At 39.6% G+C, this 24,333-nt stretch overlaps 1 protein-coding gene across 8 annotated transcripts in view; it reads left to right on the top strand.

Moving 5' to 3' along the window:
* The window catches only part of PDLIM5 (PDZ and LIM domain 5), a 191,535-nt gene that overhangs the window by 101,689 nt on the left and 65,513 nt on the right, over positions 1-24,333 (top strand). For 2 of the 8 annotated variants that reach the window (XM_019553007.1, XM_019553008.1), the window contains exons 4-8: positions 2,663-2,705; positions 4,598-5,043; positions 10,917-10,934; positions 11,236-11,408; positions 12,392-12,428. In XM_019553007.1, the coding sequence (XP_019408552.1) occupies positions 2,663-2,705; positions 4,598-5,043; positions 10,917-10,934; positions 11,236-11,408; positions 12,392-12,428 (717 nt within the window). Of the gene's footprint in view, positions 1-2,662; positions 2,706-4,597; positions 5,044-8,352; positions 8,370-9,310; positions 9,326-10,916; positions 10,935-11,235; positions 11,409-12,391; positions 12,429-14,513; positions 15,484-24,333 lie in introns of those variants that run through there. The other 6 variants (XM_019553011.1, XM_019553013.1, XM_019553012.1 and 3 more) reach the window with 6 other exon arrangements.

Genomic DNA, 24,333 nt, shown 5'->3' with positions numbered 1-24,333 from the left:
AAATAAATAAATGATTTTTAGTCTCCAATCTTGTGGTTTTACTGTTAAAGAAACTTTGGCTATCATGCCAAACATCAAATTCTAATCACCTGACAATATCACAACAGCACTATTTAGAAAAGAGTGACACAGACTTAACTATTTTATGCATCTCTACACACCTCACTTTCTTCTCTTCCCAAATATTCTTTTTAGTCTACCCACCCCCATTACAGAGATTTTAGGAAACTTAACAGCTGGTGATTTGGTTGTCTCCTTCCTTGTTAAGTAAGTAATACTCCCAGGTCCAGTAATAGCAAATAGCGAAATGTAAATTTCTTGATGAATTTTTAGGGGCAATAGTATGAGTTAAAAATGAAAACTAACTGTTGAGCCAACAGATTTTGAACAATACTTTTTTTATAAATATATTTAACTTTGGAATGGCATGTTTCCTGATAACTGTAGTCATAAAAGGAATCTTATTTTTGTTGCTTTTTTCCCTTGTTGCTTTTACTCCTGTAAATTGACAACTCTGTGACTAGAAGTGATTAATGACATACCCCTGTGCTTCATGGGTCTTGAGGTCAGTAGTCTCATAGGCTAGAAATTCTGTGGGAAACTGGAGAACAGATCTGTTCCTTACAAGGAACAAAAAACCTCTCTCTTTTCAGGATTATTGTTGATGTGTACATGATGTGTCAACCATGATGAACAAAATATCTAAGACAAAGTGTAAATGATCTTTATGCACGTTACATATTTGTTTAGCCATCATATTATATGCATTACACACTTTCACTTTTGTGAATTAGCAATTAATATCTACACTTGTTGCATTAGACTTTCCTGGCACACAGTAGTTTTATTAGTAGAATCTAGTCTGTTCTGAAACTAAGTGGCCTTTATTGGAAGGGTAAACATTTTGATGGTATTAAAGTTGAGAATGTTTGAATAGCATTAGAAACCAATTCTCACTTTCATGCTTTTGTGCTAGTGATCATAGTGCTAATCTGGGCAGCCTAACACACCTACTTACATAAATTGTAACCTCATTTATCTGGTAAAAGATTAACTGAAACAATTCAATATTTTGCAGTATTTTTGCACCTCACTTATTCACCTATTCAAAACATGCAAGCTAAAGTACTTCTGGAAAATCAGACCTGTATGGTTTAAAATAGCATATAATTGCTTCTTCCTGACTTAATTCCTGGGATACTAGATTTCAGAGCAAGTACCTAATGTAGCCAGTGACTACTGAAAAATGTCACATAGCCATTCTTTCCCTGGTGCTTCAAGGAGAGGCTAAAACTGATCAGCAGCAGTGTCTGTGAACTCAGACACTGTTTTTTATAAACAAAACTGTTCTATATGTAAATGCAAGAGTGTGTGTGTGTGTCTAGAGATATATATCTCTCTATATATATCTGTGTGTGTGTGATCTATATCTATATAGATATAAACTTTACATTTTAAAATGCATGCATTTTAGTTGAGGCCATTGTACCCATGATATATTGCTAGCATAGCCATGGTGTTGAATAATTTGCGAGTCTTTTGTCTACTTCATTGCTACCATTATGACTTCCTTTCTCTATCCTCCCCAAATATTTCCCCAAAGATATTGCTGTTGCTTGTTATTATCTACCAATAATTTGCAAATTATGTTAAATTTGCCTTTGAGGATGTGAGACCCTATGAAATGCCCGTACAACGTGACTAGGGATGGGGTTGCCCCAAAATTTCATAGGCAGAATATGGGTTCAGTCATTTTGTGAGTGGAGTGCAGCACCCCCTCACCCCCCTGATTGACCAAGGGGGCCTGTTGGCCTTGCTCCTTGCTGCTGGTTGGCTGAGGGCTATCTGTCATGCAACCCCACCCCTTGCTGCTGATTGGTGGAGAGGGACTGGGCCACATAACAAGCAGCCTTTACAGCCAACCAGTGGCGAAGGGTGGGGGCAGCAGCCATTTTGCTGGCAACCCTGTGAAGGAGCAGTTCCCCCCCTTTCTTGCCATTTTTTCCTGCCCCAGCGAGCTAATGCAGTGCTCTGTAAGTTTTTGTTTGTTTGTTTGTTTGTTTTGTTTTTTCCCCATGGATTTCATGGATTCAGCAGATTTCATGGAATCCATGAAATCATGAATTTGGTAGGTCTCTAAAGATGAGACTATATATAAAAGCACCTATAGTCATTTCATTTGGCTGAATTCCTTTAAAAGCAGAGCTGTTGTTTTCGCATCGAAGAGAAAGTCTGTGTAGAGGGTAGTGTTCTGTTAAAACACAGTCTGTCTCTCTGTTAGCGCTAAGTTAAATGAAATTTCTTTTTTCTTCATAAATGCATAACAGTAAGCAAACTGTTGAGCTAATGGCTCATAGCCATTAAAAATTATAGTTAATCTAAAACTTGAACTGTACTTAAAATGGCTTCAACTTTGTCACGTATTGGATATATAATCAAGTTTGCACACCGAACTGTGCTAACATTGAATGGCACCCTTGCAAGCATCTCATGGCAGCCCGGGACACTACATCACCCTGGTTGAGACTCACTGCTCTAAGCATAATGTAAATAAAACAATTCATACATTTCTTAAAAAGAAAAAAATATGAGTAAAGAAGTTGCCAACAAATGAAGTACATATATTTTTTAATTTGTAATTTTTTTTTTATTTCTGTTGTAGAGTGGCTTCTACAACAAAACCTGAACCTGTTACTGTGCAAAAGGTATGTTCCTCTTTGTAACTGAAATAAGTACTGTATACCACTAACTTCCATCAAGCCCTAATCTTGACATGACTCATTCAGACTGTGCTCTTAGCACCTGCTTTAGGGTTTTTCTACATGTACAAAGAACAAAAAATCACATTGCTCTTGTTAGGGTGATATTTGTGTATTTACAGAAAACAAGACATTTTTTAAAAGCTGTAAATAAATGCATTGACTCTTAGCTTTTGGTCACCACGCTTCTATGACCTGACCATCTTTTCTTAGCTTAGTGACAGGCTCTAAGGTAGCCTTCATCCATCCCCAAAGAAAGTACTGTAGTTTTGTTTTGTTTTTCCAAGCAGAGACCATGACCTTTCTTTGTATGTGAAAGAAGTTGTAGAGAAAGCATTTCTTTCCCTTCGGCGTTGATCTAGTTTTGGGCAGTGCTTTGAGCATTGCTCTATCCCCCACTTTGTCATGGTAGGGTAGAGTAGAGTATATAGGCAATATTACATGCGTTAGGCTCCCTTTTTAAAACACAAGTATTTGGTTAAAATATTTTCGGGGAGGGTAGACATGAAGATTAGTTTCCTCAGCAGATATAAATAAGAAAATTATCAGCTTAGTGTTATGGAAATACATATAGAAAAAAGAAACATTTTCCCACTTCCACTGGTTATGGGATGGCAGGGGGAAGTTAAAAAGATCTCCCTCCCCACCCCCCCGCCTCCCCACACACACACTTAACAAAATGTTGAAATACATGCAACACATAGGTCTAAATTTCTGTTCCCTGTGGTAGCTAAACTATGTAACCAGGTTATTAGTTTTCTTGTGCTTCTAGCTCCTAATTGAAATTCTTGCACATCACAACCTTTCTCTCTCCCCGCTTTCCCCGCAAATTGTAAATTCCTCAGTTCGTTACCTGGTGTTGGCTCTTCTTTTCACCAGATCTTTACAAATGTAATGTGTAGGGATTTCAGCTGCTTCCCCAAACAAAATGGATGTGATTAATAGCCAAGTACACCTTTGTTCTTGTCTAGCATTTGGATTTACATCAGTGAAATATTATGTGCTAATGCTTGCAGTGATAGACTTAGGGTATGGACAAATGCACTAATCCGAATAAAAAGGGAAGGGGGGAGCTGCCTCTCAGGAGCATGGATTGGCTGTTATGTAGGAATACATACATCCTGTAGGAATACAGATTAGCTAAATTGTTTCACCCTTGATCTTCTCTGAAGCAAGCTTCAAGTTTGAATGATTTTTTTTTTTACACTGGCATCCCTATAGAATTGTACAGGCACAACACTTTCATCATCATAGCCTGAATCAGTAGTTCTTGATCATGATAGAGTTGTTATATCTGTCTCTACCTTTAGTCCTTTATGCTAGAAGCCTTTGGAAATCAAGGTCCTTGATTAATTCCCCCAATTAGCATCCAAGTGGCAGACTGCAACATTAAGAAAATTGTATTATTTGGGTGCATGTACCCAAATATATTTTGATTGTTTTTGACAAGTAGAATTTGAAGTTAAAAATTAAAGAAGAAAACCTGTGGAATATAGTAACCAAATATTATTTGCGTGAATCATCTGCTGGGTTTCACATCTGAGTGGGTCTGTTCCTTAACTATTAAATGTGATTTGAGGCAAGTGAATCTTGAATGAGAAAAGAGAAATCAGTGACTTGATTTTGAGTTGCTTGCATGTGGTTGTATCCTTGCTTCCCTTGAATGCATGTCCTGTCCTTTTTAAAGCAAAATGGAGGTGAAGTTTGCAGCTGTAACAACAGTTTGTCTTTTATTTCAAGCCAGTGGGATTATCTCCTCTGCTTCCAATGAAAATGTCTATTCAGGATTTTGCATGTGGTTGGTGTTTTTGTGTATTTCTTTTTTTTTTTTTGCATAGGGAGAACTTAAAGAAGTAGTCAAACCTGTGCCCATTGCATCTGCTGTTGCACCCAAAGTAACTTCCACAGTGAATGTTGCCTACAATAAGGCACCGAGGCCATTTGGAGCTATCACTTCCTCAAAAGTCACATCCATTCCATCATCGTCGTCTGCCTTTACCCCAGCCCATGTGACTGTTCCATCATCACATGCTTCCCCTCCTCCACTGGCCACTGTCACCCCTCCCCCATTTGCTGCATCTGGACTGCATGCTAATGCAAAATCTAGTACTGATCAGCGTTCACCTGCACTGAGCGCTGTTAAAACTGCAGTTAATATCCCACGGCAGCCTACCACATACAATACAGCCCTGAATGCGCTTTCCACCGGGAATGTCCAGGATGTGACAGAAGGGCAAAGAAGAGGATTCAAAGAGAACCAGGGTGACAGTAAACAGCAAAATGGGTAGGTGGCTTCAGGGCACTGTTTGCTGTAAGGGACTTCTTTTCCAGGATGGTTTGTGAGCTTTGTTTAAAGGGATAAAACGCATCGTGAATAAGTTATGTGGTTTTCAGGTGCCGCCTCTAAATAAGGTAAGTGATACTATTAGAGGACAGTTTTAAGTATATAGGGACCAGCTTATTGGATGAGTTTAGCCCACTTCTTTTTGCCATGTAATCTCTACTATCTAATTCCACTTTTAAAAATATCAGTTGTAATCATTCATTTGATGCGTTTTGAACTTTACAACAAACTCTTTTTTTCAAGTCTTAACATGGTTAAAAAAGCAGCAAGCACCCAAAAATGGGAAGTTATTTGTCAAGAAGCATCATATGGGATTTTTAAAGCCAGGAATAAAAAACAGAATAACCTTGCTCTTGAGTATGATGTACATAATTGTGGGGAAGAGAGAATATTAAATTTTGGGCAGGGAATTTGGAAGTCCTGATATATGTATAGGAAGTGTCTCAAATTTGAACTGATTCTAATTTTTCAGTAATATAGATGAAACTCTTAGTGAAATTCAGGTACATTGAAATGTCTAAAGTCAGCACAAAAGTGAAGTAATATCTTAAAATATCTTAGCAGTCCAGGTATGTCAAAGAGAAAATTCTGGATATCTTATCATTTGAAATCATCTTGAGACAAAAAAGGGCTGAGTTTTAGCACTGTAAATTCAAAGATTCACTGAGCATTAAATCCTGTAGAAGCATGTTTTAAAGTATAATTGTTTGCTTTTATTGTCCGTCTTGTGGCTTTCTTTTAACTAGATTTCTGAAGCCCAAAAACTACATTTTCATTAATAGGGATTTAAAAAGTGAGCTATTGTCAATATTCTTCCATTTCTTCTGTTTAAAGGTCATCTGAAAAACAAGAAAAATGTAGTCCTGCTACATATATCTTTTTCAATGTATGTTGGTTTTGATGCTGAACATGAGTAGAAACCTGCAAAGAGATAAACATCTTTATCTGAACTAAAAAATACAAAATAAACTTGTGGTTTTAGTTAGACCGCTTAACGTTAAAAAAAATCAAAAACCAACTTTGTCTGAAACATTCCTGTTATGTATTGGAACAAATCTCTTCCTCATGTTCATTCATATAATGCAGTACTTATGCATTTTATATCACTGTTGTCATGGTAACTTTTAAGACTCTCTCAAACAGATGATGGCAAGATTCCACACTGCTGCAAAAGAGAGAAAGCAGGAGGTCCTAAAGACTTGCTCAGTACTGGGAGACTTAAATATGCTTTGGCAAATCATGCATATCCTTCCAGGAAAGCTGCTTTTGCAAATGGGGACCTGGCTTTTAGCTACAGTAATTAGCGCTGTGTATTGAGGATCGGGGGGGGAGAAAGCCAGTACCAGAACTGGGGCTCCTGCTGGGACTGCTCAAGGCAGAAAACTGGCACTTCAGAAAGAAAGGAAGGATGGCTGGACAAAGACCATATATGCATAATAAGATGTTTAGTGAAAAAATAATACTGTATGAAGAAAATGCTGGATGATGGATTAAGAAATTCCTGTCTTCCTGACAGTCTTAACGGATAGTTCTGGTCTGAGAACTTGGAAAAGGTTTGGGGTTGTTCAATTAGACTTTATAACTAGGGTGACAAAATAGCATGCTGGGCCTACAACTTGGTTGAGCACCCCTTTAAAATCTTTTGTCTTAGATTTAAAACAAAAAATGATAAAGCCACATGGATGTGCATCTGTCTATGTAAAACTGATTGCAGTCTGCACAGTCATAGTGGTAATTAGTAAATGAAGTTCTTCCTGACTTAGCACAGGATTGGTGGATTATTTTTGGAAGAACTGGACAGTCTGAAAAAAAGTTCCCTTCTTATGTACATATTAAGCTATTTTGTTTTCTGAGGATAAAAAAGGTGAGGTACCTCTAGTTTAAAACAGCATTATTGAGCAAAAGAAGTCTCTAGGTTTTGCAGTACTCCAAATATTTTGGTTTCAAATGTTGATCGAACCCTTATTAGTATAACGGAATTTGCTTACCCATGAAGGAGATGCAGAGCTGATTAAATGCTAGGACAAGTTACACTGCCCTTTTTATAAATATATTTAGACTGGTGTAATTCAATCTGTTTACAGAAGACCTAAGTAGTAGCACATCACACTCTTACGTCTAGTGTACTTTGGGAATATCTGTGAACAAGCGATACTTTTTAGCTTTTATAGCTGAAGAACAGAATACTTTTACAGACCATTCTGCTCTCCCTGTAAGTCGTATTTCATTCCACTCAAGTCAATGGAGCAGCCTCAGAATTTTATGCAGGTATGAACGAGCTGAATCTAGTGTAGTGCTCTTTAAAGTAGGGTAAAATTGTTTCTGAGTTTAAAAATGATTTCTTGTCTTTAATTAAAAAGAGAGATGTCTGAACATTCTACAGCAGATGAAAATCTTAATTAATATAACTATATATGCATATCTGTAACAAAATATATAAGATTAAAAGTAGGAGGGGAGCTGTCTGAGGGGAAATAACTAGTGAGAGTAAGTCTTAGCACCCTGGCAGTTAGGATCTGTGATGAATTGACAGCTAGGAAGGAAAGGTCCTGACTGCTGCTATCATTTTGAGCATGTGTAAATCACTGCCACTGTTACAAAATTTATTTCAAAACTTGTCAGCTCTAGTTCACTGAACAAAGCTAACAACACATCTCTATTAAGCTCTGGATGGTTTCTGAATGATACTCACACTAATTGATTTATCATGTAGCTGTTTGGAGCTCTCATGTAATAAAGTGTCGTGCCACATATAATGAACTTCTCATGCTGAGAATGTTAAAGTGGCATAGTTATTCCAAAATATGACATTTCATCATGCTGAAACCTTATTAAACATGAAGACTGCAGCCCTACAAAAACCTTCTTTCTTCAAGAGATGAAAGATTTGCTATCCCTGTAGGGTGGGAAAGCGATTTATTTTCCATTCCTTAGGAGATGGGTTAAGGAAAGAGCTAATCGAATTCACCTGGCTGAGTTTAATTGTGCCTTTACCAAAACCTTCTTGCCAAATTACTTCTGCATGGGAACATGCTTGCTGCTTAAAACAGGTAAGACTGCTACAGATTCTCACTTGTTCCCAAAAGACAGGGCTGAAATTTTCACTTATAGGTTCCTGATGAACTCAACTCAGCACTAAAAGAAATCTGACCTTTTGCCAGAACTGGATTTGGAAGACTCTAGATCATAGGAAATACTGAGAATGGAAATCATAGCAATAATGCATTAAAAACTTCTTTTCCTTTGCAGGTAACAACAGTGACAAAGTTAGTATCAACAGCACTGGTGCTGAATTATCGTGGTTCGTGTTGTTGGAATAACCAGCATGTATGACTGTTTTGCAAAATCTGTATTTTGTAAAACAGCTTCAGCTTTATAAATAACCACATTTTAATATAATAAGTTGTTTTTGTTTCTGCCTTGGACATGGTGTGATTTGGCTTTTCACAGTATTAAGTACTGAGCATTTATGTACTTATTTACAAAATATTTGTGTGTGTACTGATAAGTTATTGTTATCCCTATATATTTAATGCCAATTTAATGTTTAGGGAGGGTAAATTATGTGATTTGGGGACTGACAGGCATTCTGTTGCTAAATCAGCATAACTTAAAAATATTTCAGTTCTTAATATTAGATGCAATCAATCTTAATATTTTTTTTTCATTCCCCATCTTTCCAACCAATATTGCCCTCTGTTCTTTCTTTCTACCTCACCTTTGTTTCCTGCACTTCATCTCCAACTAAATGTAAATGTTATTCTGTGTTAGTCATTCCTTCCAACTATCTCAGTATACGGGTTTTCTTTTTTCTTCCTTGGCTCTGGCACCATCTTGCTGCCTCCTGAGTAATTACCACTAAGAGCCTCAGACTTTAAAAACATAATCTGGTACAAAGCGAAGAGAAACTTCCCAGTAAAATACTTGGTTTGTGATGTAGCTTTTAATTAATGTTAGCAACTGTTTACTTGCTTGCATTCATTAATATAATTAATTGCATTAGAATGTATTTTAATATGTTGCTGCATATTAATTCCTGTACCTAAATTTACACATTGATACAGTCTTCTTTTTTCAGTTTAATAATTTCTATTAACTCTCTTTTTTGTTGCTTCACCTCATTTTGTCTGTGTATCTTACCTGTATTCCATCCTCCTGGAAACGCCATTCTTTTTTGTTTTCTTTCCTGTGCCCCTCCCTCCTTCAGTAATCTTGAGGATGTGTAAGTACTTCACTAATAATATTTGTCACTTTCTTTGAATACTGCCTTTATATATAGTTTTGTATTATGTCTTTCCCATACCTTTTTGCTACTGTAACTTAACTATTACTTCATTGGGCTTTGTTTAATAGCCTGTAACTTGTTGGCAGGTTAGTAACAACTGTTCTTACACACTATCTTGCAGCTTTCTTTCTATGAAACAAATTAGGAGTTATATTTGGTGAGAAAAAATAAATTTGTTTACATAGGAATTACATGGGTGTGGGGGAAATCTCTAAGAGTGAGTTTATCAGAATACCTCTTCTAGGTCAAGTGTTGGCTGGCTACCATGTACAAAGAGTGGGCTGAAATAACAGGGTTTGGCCCTAAGGCAGGGTGCCACTTATGGCCCTGCTTCCCTTGCAGTTGTATGCCACTAAATGTCACCGAGTGAGCAATCTCATGATCCCCTTCCCTCCTTTCTAGCCGCTGCTCCAATCATTCGTGCCACCAGACAATGGTGGTGAGAAAAAGGGCAGGTGCAGTTAGAGTGGTGCAGATTCCAGAGCCCTCTGTTCTGGCCCTCTAGTCACCATGTATGTGCAGCCAGGTTCTGCACCCCCTTACCTCCACAGTGCTGATAATCACCAATGACTGGATCCAGCCCATGGGCTATTCATTGCCCACCCTTCTAGATAACATGTAAAACAAAAATAAATGAACACAGGCAGACTCCCAAAAGCAGACGCTTTGAGAGCATGAGTGCAGAGGTTAGGGATAAGATGTATAGTACCTACTCTCTGCTTTCCTTTTCCAAACTAGGAAATATTGCTGCCGTTTGTCCTAGTACCTAAGCCTACCTTCAAAATGCAAATTTCCTTGGAAGACTGACTGTATGTGAAATATTCTAGACAGGATTTTCCAAGTCACATGTAGTCACTATAGTCTCTTATCTTTCAGTGCAAGTCAGGCTTCTTATAATAGCTCTTTTAAAGATCTTCACCTACAGTTGTTAGGATATCCAGGTCCATTCCAGTCCTGATTGATCTTGACTTCATAAGTGGTGGCTGTTGGGTGACACATATGTAAAATTAATTTGTAGCCTTAGTCTACTTTCTAAGTAACAGTTGTCCACATCTCAGGATCTGCCACTATAATGGATACGATTGTCAATAGATTCTGTTGGGAACCTAGACTTTAATTTATGCTTTCATCCTTATGACTGAAGCACAAGAGGTTCCAGAGCAGAACAGAGTTATGCTAACAGATAGCATTGGAAAATTTGCATTACTTCAATTAGTGCTCTATTCTGTGAATAAAGGAAAGACTTAATTCTCCAGACTGTCACTCAAATGTTCTTTTACCCACACTAAATATGCCATTTTTAGTAATTTTTACTAAGTATATGGAAAATAATCATGGTCATTCTAGAAAGGGGTAATTTTTATGGCAAGATATGAATAACGTAGGTGGGTTTCTGTGTACCTTTTCACATTTTTTAAGAACTGCTTATCTTTTGCTTACGTTTTCTGACTTTTTTTTTTCTTTTTCTTTTTTCTCTCTTTCATTCCTGTTTCCAATTTCTTCTGCTTTCTTATTCTGTCAATACAAGGAAAAACCCACCTAAACGGTAAATATTTTAATATATATAACTTGATAATGTTGACTCTTTGGTGTTTTAACTATTTCGAGATGGTTACAGTGTATTACTTCATGGCATTACTTTGCAAGCAAAGCAAGTTTATGTGAACATGTAATATGTGAATGCATATTACTGTGTATGTTGTTATGTTCACTTCTGAATATCTGAGTTCAGTCAGAAGCTGCTTTTGTAATTTGTTTCAACTTCAAATGTAATAGTGATAATTTTGTCATGATTTACAGATGAAATCTCATGTCTTTGCTTTCACAACTATTCTTTGTTGAAACAGTCCACCAAGAAAACACGTTGTGGATACCTACACGGAGTTTTATCACATGCCCACTCACAGAGATGCCAGCAAGAAACGACTGATTGAAGATACCGAGGACTGGCACCCCAGGACAGGGACTACTCAATCTCGTTCTTTTCGTATCCTGGCCCAAATCACCGGCACTGATCACAGTGAGCATCTTTTTGGAGCTGTAGAATTAAATGTGTTTAAATAAATATATTGAATTTCTATATTGTGTGATGGCAGATATTAGAAGAGTAAAATGTTATTCCCTGAGTAAAAAGTAAATCCAGTAGTCAGTTTCTACTGTGTTTTGTGCATGTTTTGCATGAAGCAAAAGAAGGCTATATATACATACATATTTTATGTAAACGTCAGCAATGGATGGGAGACTTGGGGCCAGTGTAATACTAGAAACAACTTTTTAATTTGTTAATTAGCAAGATTCCAAGTAGAAATGTTAACTTGCATTTTCCACCCCCTATCTGAATGCCAGAAAAAAATGTTTTTTTCCTTCACTGTCTCTACACAGAAAGGGACACTTCTATTTAAAGATTGCCTTATTCTGAGCCCCAGAGGATAGGACAAAAATGGGTTTTGATATCTGATACCTTGGGCTCCACCAGGACTAGGTGTGAGAATTTCCGAGGGTTGAAAATTGGAGGATTCCTGTTTTCCAGCCGTTAAAAGCACTTACTTTTGTATTGGCATAACGAGATATGCACAATCATATTCTGATTTTAAGATCTACTGTGGAAACTAGTGATCTAGGTAATTATAAAATAGTAACCATTTTTGTTCCCTTTTTTCTCTTTCTTCATTTTTTTTTCCTTCTCAATTAATACCTTTTCATTTTTTAGATGGATTTTTTTAATTAAGGCAGCCTAGGCCAGAATTTTAAAAGTTTTTAAGTGCCTTTAAGTGTCCAGATTGTTTTCAAAAAGTGCTGAGGAACTAAACTCCCACTGAAATCAAATGGAAGTTCCATACTTCTGAAAATCTTATTGGGTACTTCATGTTTTTACATTCGTTTGTAGGTGTTTTCGAAGTGGCAATTTTTAAAATCTAAAATAGTTTTTCTTTGATATTTAAAATATATGTATGATGTCTTTCAAAGGAATAAGGTTTTAGAAATTTAAAAATTTCATTGCAGTGAAAGAACCAGAAACTGACTCTACAAAGAAGACAAAGTAAGTTATGTTTTCTTTTACTGATATCTAGATTTGGAGTGATCTTAATTTTTTGCATGGCTTTTATTTTTAATTGGCAATATGTTATAGTTTGTGCCTGTTAAGCTGTTGAAGTTTTTAAGTTATGTTTCTGTTGCACATGGATTATGTATTAGTATATTAATCATGTAAACATGTAAAAGCATGTAAAAATCAAGATCTTTGTCTGCTGAGATTGGCTTTGAAGAACTTTGTTTTGTAGAGTCTACTATATACAGGTTTCTGCAGGAGTTTAAGCTTTTGGTTATGCATTCTGTCACTACACTGATATTTTTTCCTTCACATATAACCTGGCATTTCTGTCTTGTAATAGAGAATCAGCTTTATGGAACTTGGATGAATAGTTGTTCTGGAAAAATTTTTACTAATCAAAGTAGTGACTAAGTGTCCAATTTAATACCTGCTGAAGTCAATGGGAGTCTTTCTACTGACTTAACCTGCATTGGATCAAACCTTAAGACTAGGGACAGAAGTTACATAAACCAGTTTAAGTGATCAGAAACTGGTTTAAACCTGTAAGAGAACAGAAGTTCAGTGCACATAAACCGCTTTCAGAATGACCAAAACTGGTTTAAGATAAATCTGGTTGGATGTAGTTTCAGACTTTAACTGATTGAGGTCAAACCAGTTTATGGGAACTTCTGTCCCAGCTTCCTTCCCGGTTCAAGTTAACTCCCAGTCCCCCAGCATCCCAGGATGCTTTGCAGTCCTGGGCTATGCTGCCTGCTCCAGTGGAGCAGGGACTGATTTGCCACTCTGCTACTTAGCGTGCTTCCTGTCTGTGTCCATCAGCCCATAGGGATGTGGGGCAGGGGAACAGACCCCCAGACTACCCTAGCCAGGATCTACACGGCACATGGGGGGGAGAGAGAGCCCCTGTGGTAAGGGCTTTTCAGACCTCTTTCCCCCTCCCCCTTTCCAGCTGCTGATTGCTTCAGCCACTGCCACAGGAGGGAGAGAGGAGGAGTCCTTTGGGCCAGGTGCCTGCCCATGCAGCCCACCATGGGGGCATCTGGGAGCCCCCACCTTGGGGGGCTTCCTCCTACCCCAGCCCAGGGCAGCCCTAGGGAGCTGAGGGGAATCTTCCCTCCATGAAGGACAGAGCTGCTTGCTTGGCTCCTGTGAGTCTGGCAGTGTCAGAGAAAAATGTTCCTGTTCCTCCAGAGCTTGTTTTGCCTTAGCTGCTGTGAGTCTAAGGCAAAACTAATGCAGGGGAACAAAGGAATGTCCCTCTGCTCCCTGGGCTATTCCTGAGACTCTCTGCAGCTCAGGCAAGGGGTTGGGAGAGGAAGAATTCCCCCCAGCTCCCTAGGGCTGCCCGGGGTGGGGAGACCCTGGGGTGGGGGGGGGGCAGGCCTCCAAGGTGGGGGCTTCCCAGTGCCCCTTGTGCTGCACTACTCGGGCAGACACCCGGTCTGAAGGACTGCTTCTCCCTCCTTCCTGTGGCAGCCACTGAAGAAATCAGCACCTGGGGAAGGGGAAGGGGGGAACTCCCCAGGGCTGCCTGGCTGGAGGAATCCCCCTGAGGGGGAGGCTCTCCCGAGGTGGGCCAGCATCCGGACAGGGGGCTCCTTACCCCTCTGTGGCTTGGCTGGGCTGGCAATGGCCAACAGGCTGAGATGTGCTCTAGCGCTCCCTGCCACCTGGCCTGGGTCAGTGCAGGGTCTGCCCCCCTGCCCCCCACTTCCAAATGAAAACTAAATGTCAGTTCAGTTGGTCATCACTTCAACCTATGCAGCTTGAAGGAAGCTGCCTAGATTGAATCAATTCAGCCTCAGGCTTTTTGACTGTCTGTACTGATAGTAAATATCTGCATCTTTGTCTGTCCATATCTTCTTGTCTGGCTGGCTGTCTACCTGTTGTGTGTTTGTGTGCATGTCTGTATATGTATACACACACGTTATAGGTGTGTGTGTGCATATAAGTATATATATGATGCAGGGCTGTGAGTAGTACTTGGAGACTGCATGTTTCAGTTTCTGTGAAATAAATTGAATAATAAGCTTCCTTCCTTTCTTACCTTTCTTCTGTTACTTCTTTCCACAGGGAAAAGATTCCCATCCACATCTTTACCCCCAAATATACAAAATTACGTGACTGGCACCATGATGTCTCAGCACGTGTCCTTAATGTCCAGTGATTTTACCCAAGTTGAAAAAAACACAAAATGCAAACCTTTTCTTTCTTTTTTTCAACTGCTTTGCGCAAAAAAAAAAAAAGTATTTTATTAGCCTTATTACAAATGGAACTCTAGCTTTTTCCATACTTTTCTATCAATTTCCTACTGATGTGTAAAGAATGAGATGAAAATGTTTTTGTGCTAATCAGTAGTTCACAGAAATACTTATTTAACACAGAGCAACTTGGGTTACTGAATCTTCCTAAGTGGGTAGAGAAGAGCTATTAGGGTTCGTTTTCCATGACAGACTAATTTGTATTGCTGAGTTTGAGTTCTTGTAGATTGATAGAATACAGAGGAAGATGAGTACAAGAATAGCATACGAAATAGCATATTGCTTTATTTTGTGGGTTGGGGAAGAGACTGTAAACAGTTATTTCAATAGATTTGTATTTTCTGAGAGAGTTTTTCTTCAAATTAAGTACAGTTCAGCAGGCATACTTTAGAGTGGGTTGTAAATGTTTTAAAAAGTAGAGGGAAAATACAAACCACTTCTCCACCCAAAGGAATTTCGCCAGTATTGCCGATCTTGTTGCAAGGAGGATTCTGCTTAAATAGGTATTATGTCAGCATCAGGAAAAGACTATAGAAAAAGAATGAGCTTAATGATCCTGCTTATATATGAGACCTGCAGCATATGTTCTCATAAGATAGTCAAAGGCAATGGTATTTATTGTAGGGTGAAACTGTAAGGGGTTTTTGTTTATAGAAGCTTCAATGCCCAAAGATATGATGGTGCATATTGTCCTGTAATATAATGTATTATAGTAGACACACTCATTAATTTATGCTTTTTGAAGTTTGAAGAGTATTTTAATAAAACTTGCTTTTAACTTAGTTTGGTCTGGTTTTTCTTTGAGGCGTTTTTACTTTAGCTTCTCATACAGACTACTGTATATATATTTCAGTCTCATGAAGCAAAGGAAAAAACAATTGTCATCCTAGTGCTTAATAGGAACAACTTGAACACCCACATACAATATATGCAATAGCTTTCCCTGAGTCCCCTCTAATAATTCAACATGGATTTTTTTGTATTGTTTTTTTGCTTTGTTTGGTTTTATGCAAGTTTTATAGCAAGCTATGGAATCGCTAATCTTTTTTTTTTGATGAGACAACCTGAAGTATGCTACACAGAAGTTCAGAACATTTCATTTAGCAAAATGCATTGTGTCAGTTTTTATTATATATTAGACTATATAAAGGGATAGGTATAGAGCAAATTTAGACTTAATTTGTAAGGTTTTCCTAAGAAATCTTGCACTTCACTTTAATTTGTATAGCACTTAAAGATTTTCTTTAACAGAACTTGATCATTCCTTTGGGGGAAAACTAGTGAAGAACACTTTGTTTAAGGAGCGGATTGTTTGCTTGTTTTTAGTATCTTAAAAGCTAAAGATACCTATAAACATTTGCATTTCCTCCTCAGGGGTTTTAAATTCCAGAAATAAACGTTCTGTAGTACTATAGCTCACTGTCTTTGTCATCTTATCTTTAGGGAAAGTCAAACAGAAAATGAGGACCTCAGGTAACAGCCAAGTTGTCTAATACTAACAGCCACTTTGTGTGTAAACTGAAAAGTTCACAGTATAAAGTGCAATTAAAACAGCATAAGAATGGTCATCAAATACAGTAGCTAAAAATATATGGTTGCAGTTTGATACCTTTTACATTAAAGTACAAAATGATAATTAGGGGGAAATATTTGCTAACAATTTCCCCTCAGACACAGTCTTTAATTTGACTTGATCTTTTCAGCTTGTTTCCATAACTTTAGAATATATCTTCTGTATCAAATAACTCAAATGCTTGTGCCACATTTACTAAAACTAAGTACGTTATTCAGTGCACATGTAGCATATTGCAACTTGCTTTTCAAGTGGCAACTCGTGTTGAATATTACAAAGTACCTTAAATTTGCTTTGCAAGGTTTAAATAATTTTTACATATGGAGGAAGAGAATTATTTTATACTTTTTTGACACAATACAATATAGTTGCTACTTCTATTTCCTATAGTCCATTGTTTATCATGAAAATTATTGTTTAATCTTAAAATATGTATGTGTTTCTGGAGGTATTATTGGATAATTTTTTTCCCTTTTGTTATTTATCTCAGCAAGAAAGATGAACAGTGTTGCAACACTTGGCTTTTCACAAAATGAATTGTTTCAGTGAGGAATAGAATTGAAATCCTGTTCAAAAATATAAAGCATTTGCCATTAGCGAAAATAAATATACAACGACCAGGAGATTTAAAATTGAAGGCACGTCTAAATTCAACAAGAGCTTTCTAAAGCACAGGAATATTTGAGGCATTGCTTGTCTCCTGGGAGTATTTTGTGGTGTCACAATATGTGAGTGACAGATTATTAAAACAATAAATATTCTAGTAAAATAAATTCAGGACTAAAGTAGTATAAGAGTGATGTTGTTGCTGTGATCATCCAAAAATTCTATAAGAGGCAAGGATTTCTTAAGGTGGTATCTGTTATTAGACCAACTGTACAGTTGGTATACAGTTAGACTAAGGGGATTTCCAGAAAACAAACTGGATATTAGAACCATGTGTTATGGCCCTCTGGTGGTGGTTACTATATTAGTTATTTTAATAAAAATAAGTGTATTTTTTCTTCCTTTTTTAACTACTTTACCTTTATTTCCTAAATGTTCTAGCATATAACTTTCAGACTTGCCACGTTAGAATTATACCTGTACAAACAAGCAACTAATTTTTTTTTATCTAATATTTTTAAATCATCTCTCATGTTACCTCTTGCTAACTGTTTTTCCATCAGCTGATGAATATATAGGAGGCCTCATCTTCATGTAAACCAGACAGCTAATTGTTTATTGGCATACCAAATTAATCAAAGTATGTACCCTAATAGAAGGCTACCCCCAGCCTTAATAGAAGTCCATCTTCTGCTTCCCTAAAAGCTCTTCAGGATGTTTCCATATAACTTATTTATCTTCTCTTTTCCCACATCACCTTCTCAAATAAATTGGAAGATACTTTGCTCACTGACTTTAATGTTATAATTATTAATTTCAAAGTGGCTTTCCTCCTCCCTCTATACCAGAGAGAGAGAAGAAATGAGCAAAAACAGTTGGGAGAAACATCCAGCTACTTCTTTTTATTTCTAAATGTGAATAATGCATCTTATTCTCTATCTGATTAGACTTCAAACCTATAAATCTGTTTCTACTCTTAGGACTAGAACCTAGGACCTATAATCACTGTCTCCATTAATTAGGGTCTCATTGCATTTGATTCCTTTTTATGCACTTATTTAGAAAGTATCTCACCTTACTTTTTAATTGACTGTAATCATAGGTAGCAGTAGGACAAATATTTAAGGGCCTACTAGGGAAAAGATTAGATGTATTTCGAGAAGGAAGAAGAAATCTCAGATGTTATGAATGTTCTGCCAATAAAATGTCCAAGCTGTTCAAACTATCTCAGAAACAAACTTTCAGTATTTTGAGTTTCAGCCAACAGCATCTAAAGCTCTTTCTGGAAATTTTAGTATGGATAAATGTGTATTTCTTTTTCAACATTTTAAAAGAAATGGCCATAAAATAAGCAAAGCAGAGTGAATACACAATACCTACAGAGAAATCAATTTTTACTTCCAGGCATATTTTAGAGTTCATTGTTGTCTATGAACTGCTGTTCCCAACATGTGTACTGTATTTATTCGAATCCAAGACAGGGTTTTAACATGGTGGGGAGCCCCTCACCTTGGATTCAGTACAAGGTGGTGAGGGCACCGGCTCCAGCCATGGCTCCAGCTCCAGCCTCAACCCAGGGTTAAGGTTGGAGCTGCAGCTTCTGCCTGACCTCCCCCATGCCTGCCCTGCAGCCATCACCCCCTCTCCTTGCTGCTTACCCTTGCGCCCAGCAGGGCTTAGCCGCACTCCAGCAGGGCTCTAGTTCCATCTTAGGCCATGGAGCACATGTTTGCTCCAAGTAAATATGTGCTCTGTGCCTCAGGCTGGGTTGGGGCCAGAAGCCTTACAGAACAACAGTAAGGGTAGCAGGGGAAGGGCAGAGAGGCAGCAGCACAGTTGTGGGATAGGGGACAAGTGTCAGGGGTTGCAGGCATGGGGGGGAGCTGTTGGTAGGGAGATTAGAGGGCAAGGATCAGGCAGCTTGACTCCCCCACTGCCTGCCCCTCTGTCACTTCTTTCCCCTCTACAATGGTGGGGACTAATTTAAAATTACCCTCTAATAAATAGAATCTATAAGTGGAAAATGTATAATTTGTTATGATTTTCTATGTATGTAATTTAATTATTAGAGGGTCATCTTGAATTCAAGGTCATTTTGGATTCAGGTAAATATGGTACATGTGTGCGCCTTATTTGTACTTTATCCTCTGTGTGTGCATGCATACACAAATATATGTGTATATATGTGTGTGTATGTGTATATCTATATGATTATAAATCTTTTAAATCATACACAGTCTCAGATCATTTTGAGTTGTTTGCTTTTCAACTTGTAGTTAGTCTTGACTGGGTTGGCAAGGTTCTTTGGGTAGATGTGATATCTTTTATTAGACCAACTAAGTAGCTGTAAGTAGGTTAGTGCAGAGACTTTCTAGATGTTAACATATTCATGGCCACTGTGAAATGGTGGATCCCACCTTAAGTTGATTTTAAATTCTCACACATGTATTATGGCATAATCCCTGTGTATTTTCTTTATCATAAATATCTGTAAAGTATGTCTACAGATCTGCTTAATGGAATAGGAACTCAGAATGCCTCCTTAGATCCAAGTAAACATACAGTCGCTACTCAGACTTTTGAGATGCCACCTGGGTCAGCTGTTCCATCAACACCATTACCAGCTATGAGGTCTGCTTTTCTGTCTTTTAAATCAGTTAAGTACACTGACATCACTTCAGACTGGAAACTTAAAATAAAAGATGTATATCTGCATGATACTAAAAAAATATAAGGCATACACTTCTGCATAGCTAACTAAAATTGATGGAATCTAATGGAAGACAGCCTCTCACTGTCCTATCACATTTCTCTTAGAATTTTGTTTGGAGAAAGCTGTATATCAGAAGAATGTTGTCTTATTTATTGTGATACTATGCAGAATTATTCCAGTCATAATTGAGGAAGTGGTATGATATCGAGAGAAAGTGTCAAGACCTAACAAATACGATTCTATAGCATCCAAAATACACAGCATACAGGGAAAAAATTACCATGCTAATTTTCATGAATAAAGGTATCACAATGGAAAGTATATAAAACATTGAGATGAAGCTCACATACAGCTGAGACTTCATTTTCCATCAGCCTCATCTTTGCTAATGCATTGCAGTAGATAGCCTGCTATAGAGTTTGTAAGCAGCAGTTTACTTCTCAACCTTCACCCAAAGTATGAATAGTCTTATATGCACATTATTCCACTATCCCAGAGGTCTGGAATATTTTTGCATGCATGTTTAAACAATTCAGAATACCACTAAAATATTGATAACACACTTTTTTTGTGCTTAATTTGATTTTGTTATCATTGAACGGAATTCAACAAGACCAGAATCTGCTTCAGTCACTTCTCCCTTAGCAGAGCCTTCATCTGTCAGTGTTCTCTCTCCTAAACTGTCTGGACATGTTCTCATGACTTTATCTCCTGAGAGGTAAATGATTTGCTTGTGATCCTCAGCCCAGTGATCATGGGAAGATATGTACTAGTTTGTTTCTCTTATTGGTTTTGTCCATCACCCACTTAAACTGGGTGTCACCAATATATCAACCACCAGTCTTTCTGATAGAGGAGGAAAAGGAGGAACAAAAATATGCCAATCAGATTTGTTATTCTATGTTAGAAGAAATAATATAGCCTGCAGTGAAACGCTTTAGAAAGGTCAATGTTGAGAATAATGAAGTGTTTCTGTGCAAGACTTAATTCTAATATTTGTTTCCACTTAGGCAAAACTGCATTAATACACTGGAAATTTACAGTGTGTCCCTAAAGGACCCCAATACTGTTAAGTGATGAAATAAGATTGAAATACAAAGTTAGATGGCAAATTTCCTGTCACTGACCTTGGATATCTTCACTGGTATGATCTAGGTCATGTTTTCTTAGCAGACTATAGACTCCTTTTAGAGGTCAAATATGGGTTTAAAATTAATAGATGTTTAAAGTTTTTCTTTATTATTTAGCTTGTTCTTTCTTTAGCGATGTGTAAACTAGGCGTGTGAACAAATATGTGGCTTTGCAACCAACACCAGTTACCTGGAAAAGTAAACAAAAACTAAACCAAATTATCTTTCATATATTCTACTTATATATAGATTTATCTATCCTAAATTAATTCCATTAGATTTCAATTCATTTGAAAGCAACCTAATTCTCAGCTGGAAGTTGAGGGCTGCCGCCACCACCCACTCCCCTCCACCATCCGCACTCTCTGGACAAGCCATAGCTCCTTCCCATGCCCCAACCTGCTGCAACTGGGCAGGACCTGCCCCTGCCCCTGCCCTGCCCCAGTCCCAGAGCCAGCCCTGCTCCCTCCTTCACTACAGAGGCCTTGATCTCCCCCCATCACCACCACCCCTTCCCCCACAACAGACTTACCAGTCCAACCTGCACTCCACGCTGGGACTGCATATCAGAATCAGATCAGTATTGGCCAATATGGCTTGTTAAAAATTGGCCATCAGTATCAGCCCAAAAAATCTCCATTGGTGCAGCCCTAATTATAATAAATTCAATTCCAAATACCTATATAATTTTGTGTGTGATATTGGTTTTTTTATCATGAAAATCAGAACTCCCCTTGCCCTCTGTGCTCCCCAGGACACAGGACAAGCTATGGCTGTGTCCCCCGCCACTGTGGCACTGAGCAGCCCTGATATACTGGTGCATCTCACTCCCAAGACACAGCCCTCCCCAGCCCTGCCAACATGACCTATGTCCCCCTGCCCTGCCACCACCCGCCCTGCCAGCATGACCTGCAGGCAGACCCAGCCCTAAGGGTGGGCAGTGAGGGCAACTGCCCAGGGCACTGAGGTTGTGGTGAGGGCATCATGGCACCCCAGGGCAGGGCCCTATCTCAGTTGGAGTGGAGGCAGAGGAGGCACTGAGCCTGGGTTGCCCCTCATTGCTGATCCACATCCCCTTCCCCAGCTGCCCCCAGTCACCAGTTCCCGAGTGTGTGAGGGAGAGGGGTGTTCAACCTTAGGAGACACCAGAGGCAATACGTCAGGGAGGTATGGAGGATCACATCCTTCCCCGCCGTTTCCCCCCCTCCACCCCCCCAATTTTCTGTGCCCATCATAGGGCACAGTACTGCAACCTGGCAAGATCAGCACCAGGCAGGAGCCACCTCCTCAGCCCAGTGGATGGGACCTGGCACAAGAGGGCAGAGTGGAGCTGTGAGACTCGCTCCTGCCCCCACAAGCCCCACACTAGTTGCGCCACCATAGTGAGGCACCCCCTGCCTGTCACTGCAGTGTGAGCACAAGCCATACCCACTACAGCAGCAGGCAGGGAACACCTCACCTTGACCACCAAGGTAGTGTGGCTGGTTTGAGGCTTGTTGGCATCAGCAGCAGTAGTGAGTCTTGACACCTCACCTTGCCTTCCCATGCTGCATTCCACCTGCTGGGCCATGGAGGAGGCTCATGCCTGGTGCCAGTCCAGCCAAGCTGCAGTTCCATGCCCCCTGTGGGTGCAGAAATCTGGGGGGAGCACGTGGCCCACCAATGTGTAATCTCTGGCACCTGACCCTTCCACAGGAGTTCACACAGCAGTGGGGAACCAGACCTCCGACTCCCCCAGCCAGCCACCCATGGCTCCATCTCACTCCCCAGCTGGTCACCATAGCTGTGCATTCCTGCCCAGGCCCTGGGCTCCTCCCCAGCTGGGTAGCGCCCCCAGCCCCAGCTGCTAACCCTGCCCTACTCCTTCCCTCACCATGCAGGCTCAGCACAAGCCACCACCTCGAGCTCCCCACAAGTTTTGCCCCTATGCCTGCCCCACCACAGGCTTACCTGCAGCCAGTTGCAGGAGATGCTTTCTACCATACTGCCTGGGATTGTATTGCTGGCCACGTGCATGTGCACATGCCCATATGCACGTGGCACCCCCCTCCCCTGCCTCTGATCACCTTCGAACTCTGCCAGCCTTCAAGGGTAAACCTATGGTTTCTTGCATTTTTCTCTTTTAAAAGGGAAAACCTGTGATTTTTCTCCTTTTAAAGGAGAAAAATCCATGTTTTTCTGCATCAGATGAAAAGCTTAGATTCCTGATCATGAGCGTGTGGAGCAGGGGCAGGCAAAATCCAGCCTGCAGGCCAAATCCAGCCAGCAGTGGAATCCATCTCCCAGCAGGCCCTGCCCATGCGCCTGGGGTTGGTTTCCATGGAGCAGCAGCAGCTGCTATGTGATAGTGGGGGGCTGGGGTTTCTGTGGAGACTGACCCCAGCAGTGCTGGCAGGTAGCAGCAGTGCCAGCCTCTTCCTGGGGTGGGGCTAAGGGGGCTAGTGCTGTGGTTGGGAACAGGGAAGGCAGTGTGCCGTGGTGGCACTGTAAGGGGTGGCTACAGGGGGCTACATGGAATTTTGGGGTCACAGTTCTGCCCCAGCTCCAGACCATGCTGTCACCACCACAAGATCGTAGCCTGGCTGCAGAGCAGCTCAGCGCCCTGCAATGAGCCCTGACAGCACTGCTGGGGCTGGTCTCCATGGAAACCCTGGTCCCATACTGTCACAGTGCAACTGCTGCTGGGGTCTCCATGGAAACTGGCCCCAGCCACGCAGGCAGGGGCTTCTGGAAAATGGAGTCGGGCTGCTGGTTAGATCCATCATGTTGCCCACCTGTGATCTGGAGAAACATGAACTGAAAGGTACCTCCAGATTCATGGGCTCAAATCCTATTTCACCTACAAGATGTTTAAGTGCAATCCTATTCTAACCTGGAAAAAAATATTAACAGATCAGATTCTGTAACTTGCTTTCCTCTCAGCTTTATGATTGTCACAAAAAGCCACAAGGAAGACTTTACCCACCTTTTGCATTAACATTTTTCCAGAGACTCGAGCATAGTAGAATAAGATTCTGCCTAGGCACATAAGAGGTGAAATTGAAGTTTGGTCATGGAATCCAGAACCCTGCTATGGCACACAAGCCCTTCATATAACCTTTTAATAAACTATTCCAGCTCAGAGCAAATTGCTGAGTGTCCTGTCCAGCATTTATTTATAATGCAAAATAATCTTTAGTTGTTAATCTTTGGTATTTACTTCTCCTATCTTCCCCTTTCTTTCCCTTGTACATTCAGATGCATACAAGTTTTAAAAATCCTAGCATGACTGCCTTTTCAAATGGGGGCATCTGTCCAAGTCTTTCAGAGGAAAGCACTGAAAGAATTGTCAGTGTGAGTTTGGGGTTGCTTTTGTGTTTGATGCATAATGATGGAGCCTTCTCTTAGCAAGGAAGTGTTGCTTAGGAATTGGATGAGACCCTACAGAATCCTGGGTTCAATTCTTGGTAATGCTGCTAGCCTGTTAGAGTAACCTTGGGCAAGTCATTTCTCCCTCTGACTCAGTTTCCCCAACTGCAAGATGGAAAATCCTTAAACTCCTTCTTAAAGCACTTTGAGATCCAGAAATTAAAAATTCTGTGTCTAGAGCTGTGATTTCATATTTTATCAT

The sequence above is a fragment of the Crocodylus porosus genome, unplaced genomic scaffold, assembly GCF_001723895.1.
Source record: "Crocodylus porosus isolate Cpor-Errol unplaced genomic scaffold, CroPor_comp1, whole genome shotgun sequence".
Classification (NCBI taxonomy): domain Eukaryota; kingdom Metazoa; phylum Chordata; order Crocodylia; family Crocodylidae; genus Crocodylus; species Crocodylus porosus.
This window is presented reverse-complemented; position numbering and strand designations above follow the sequence as displayed.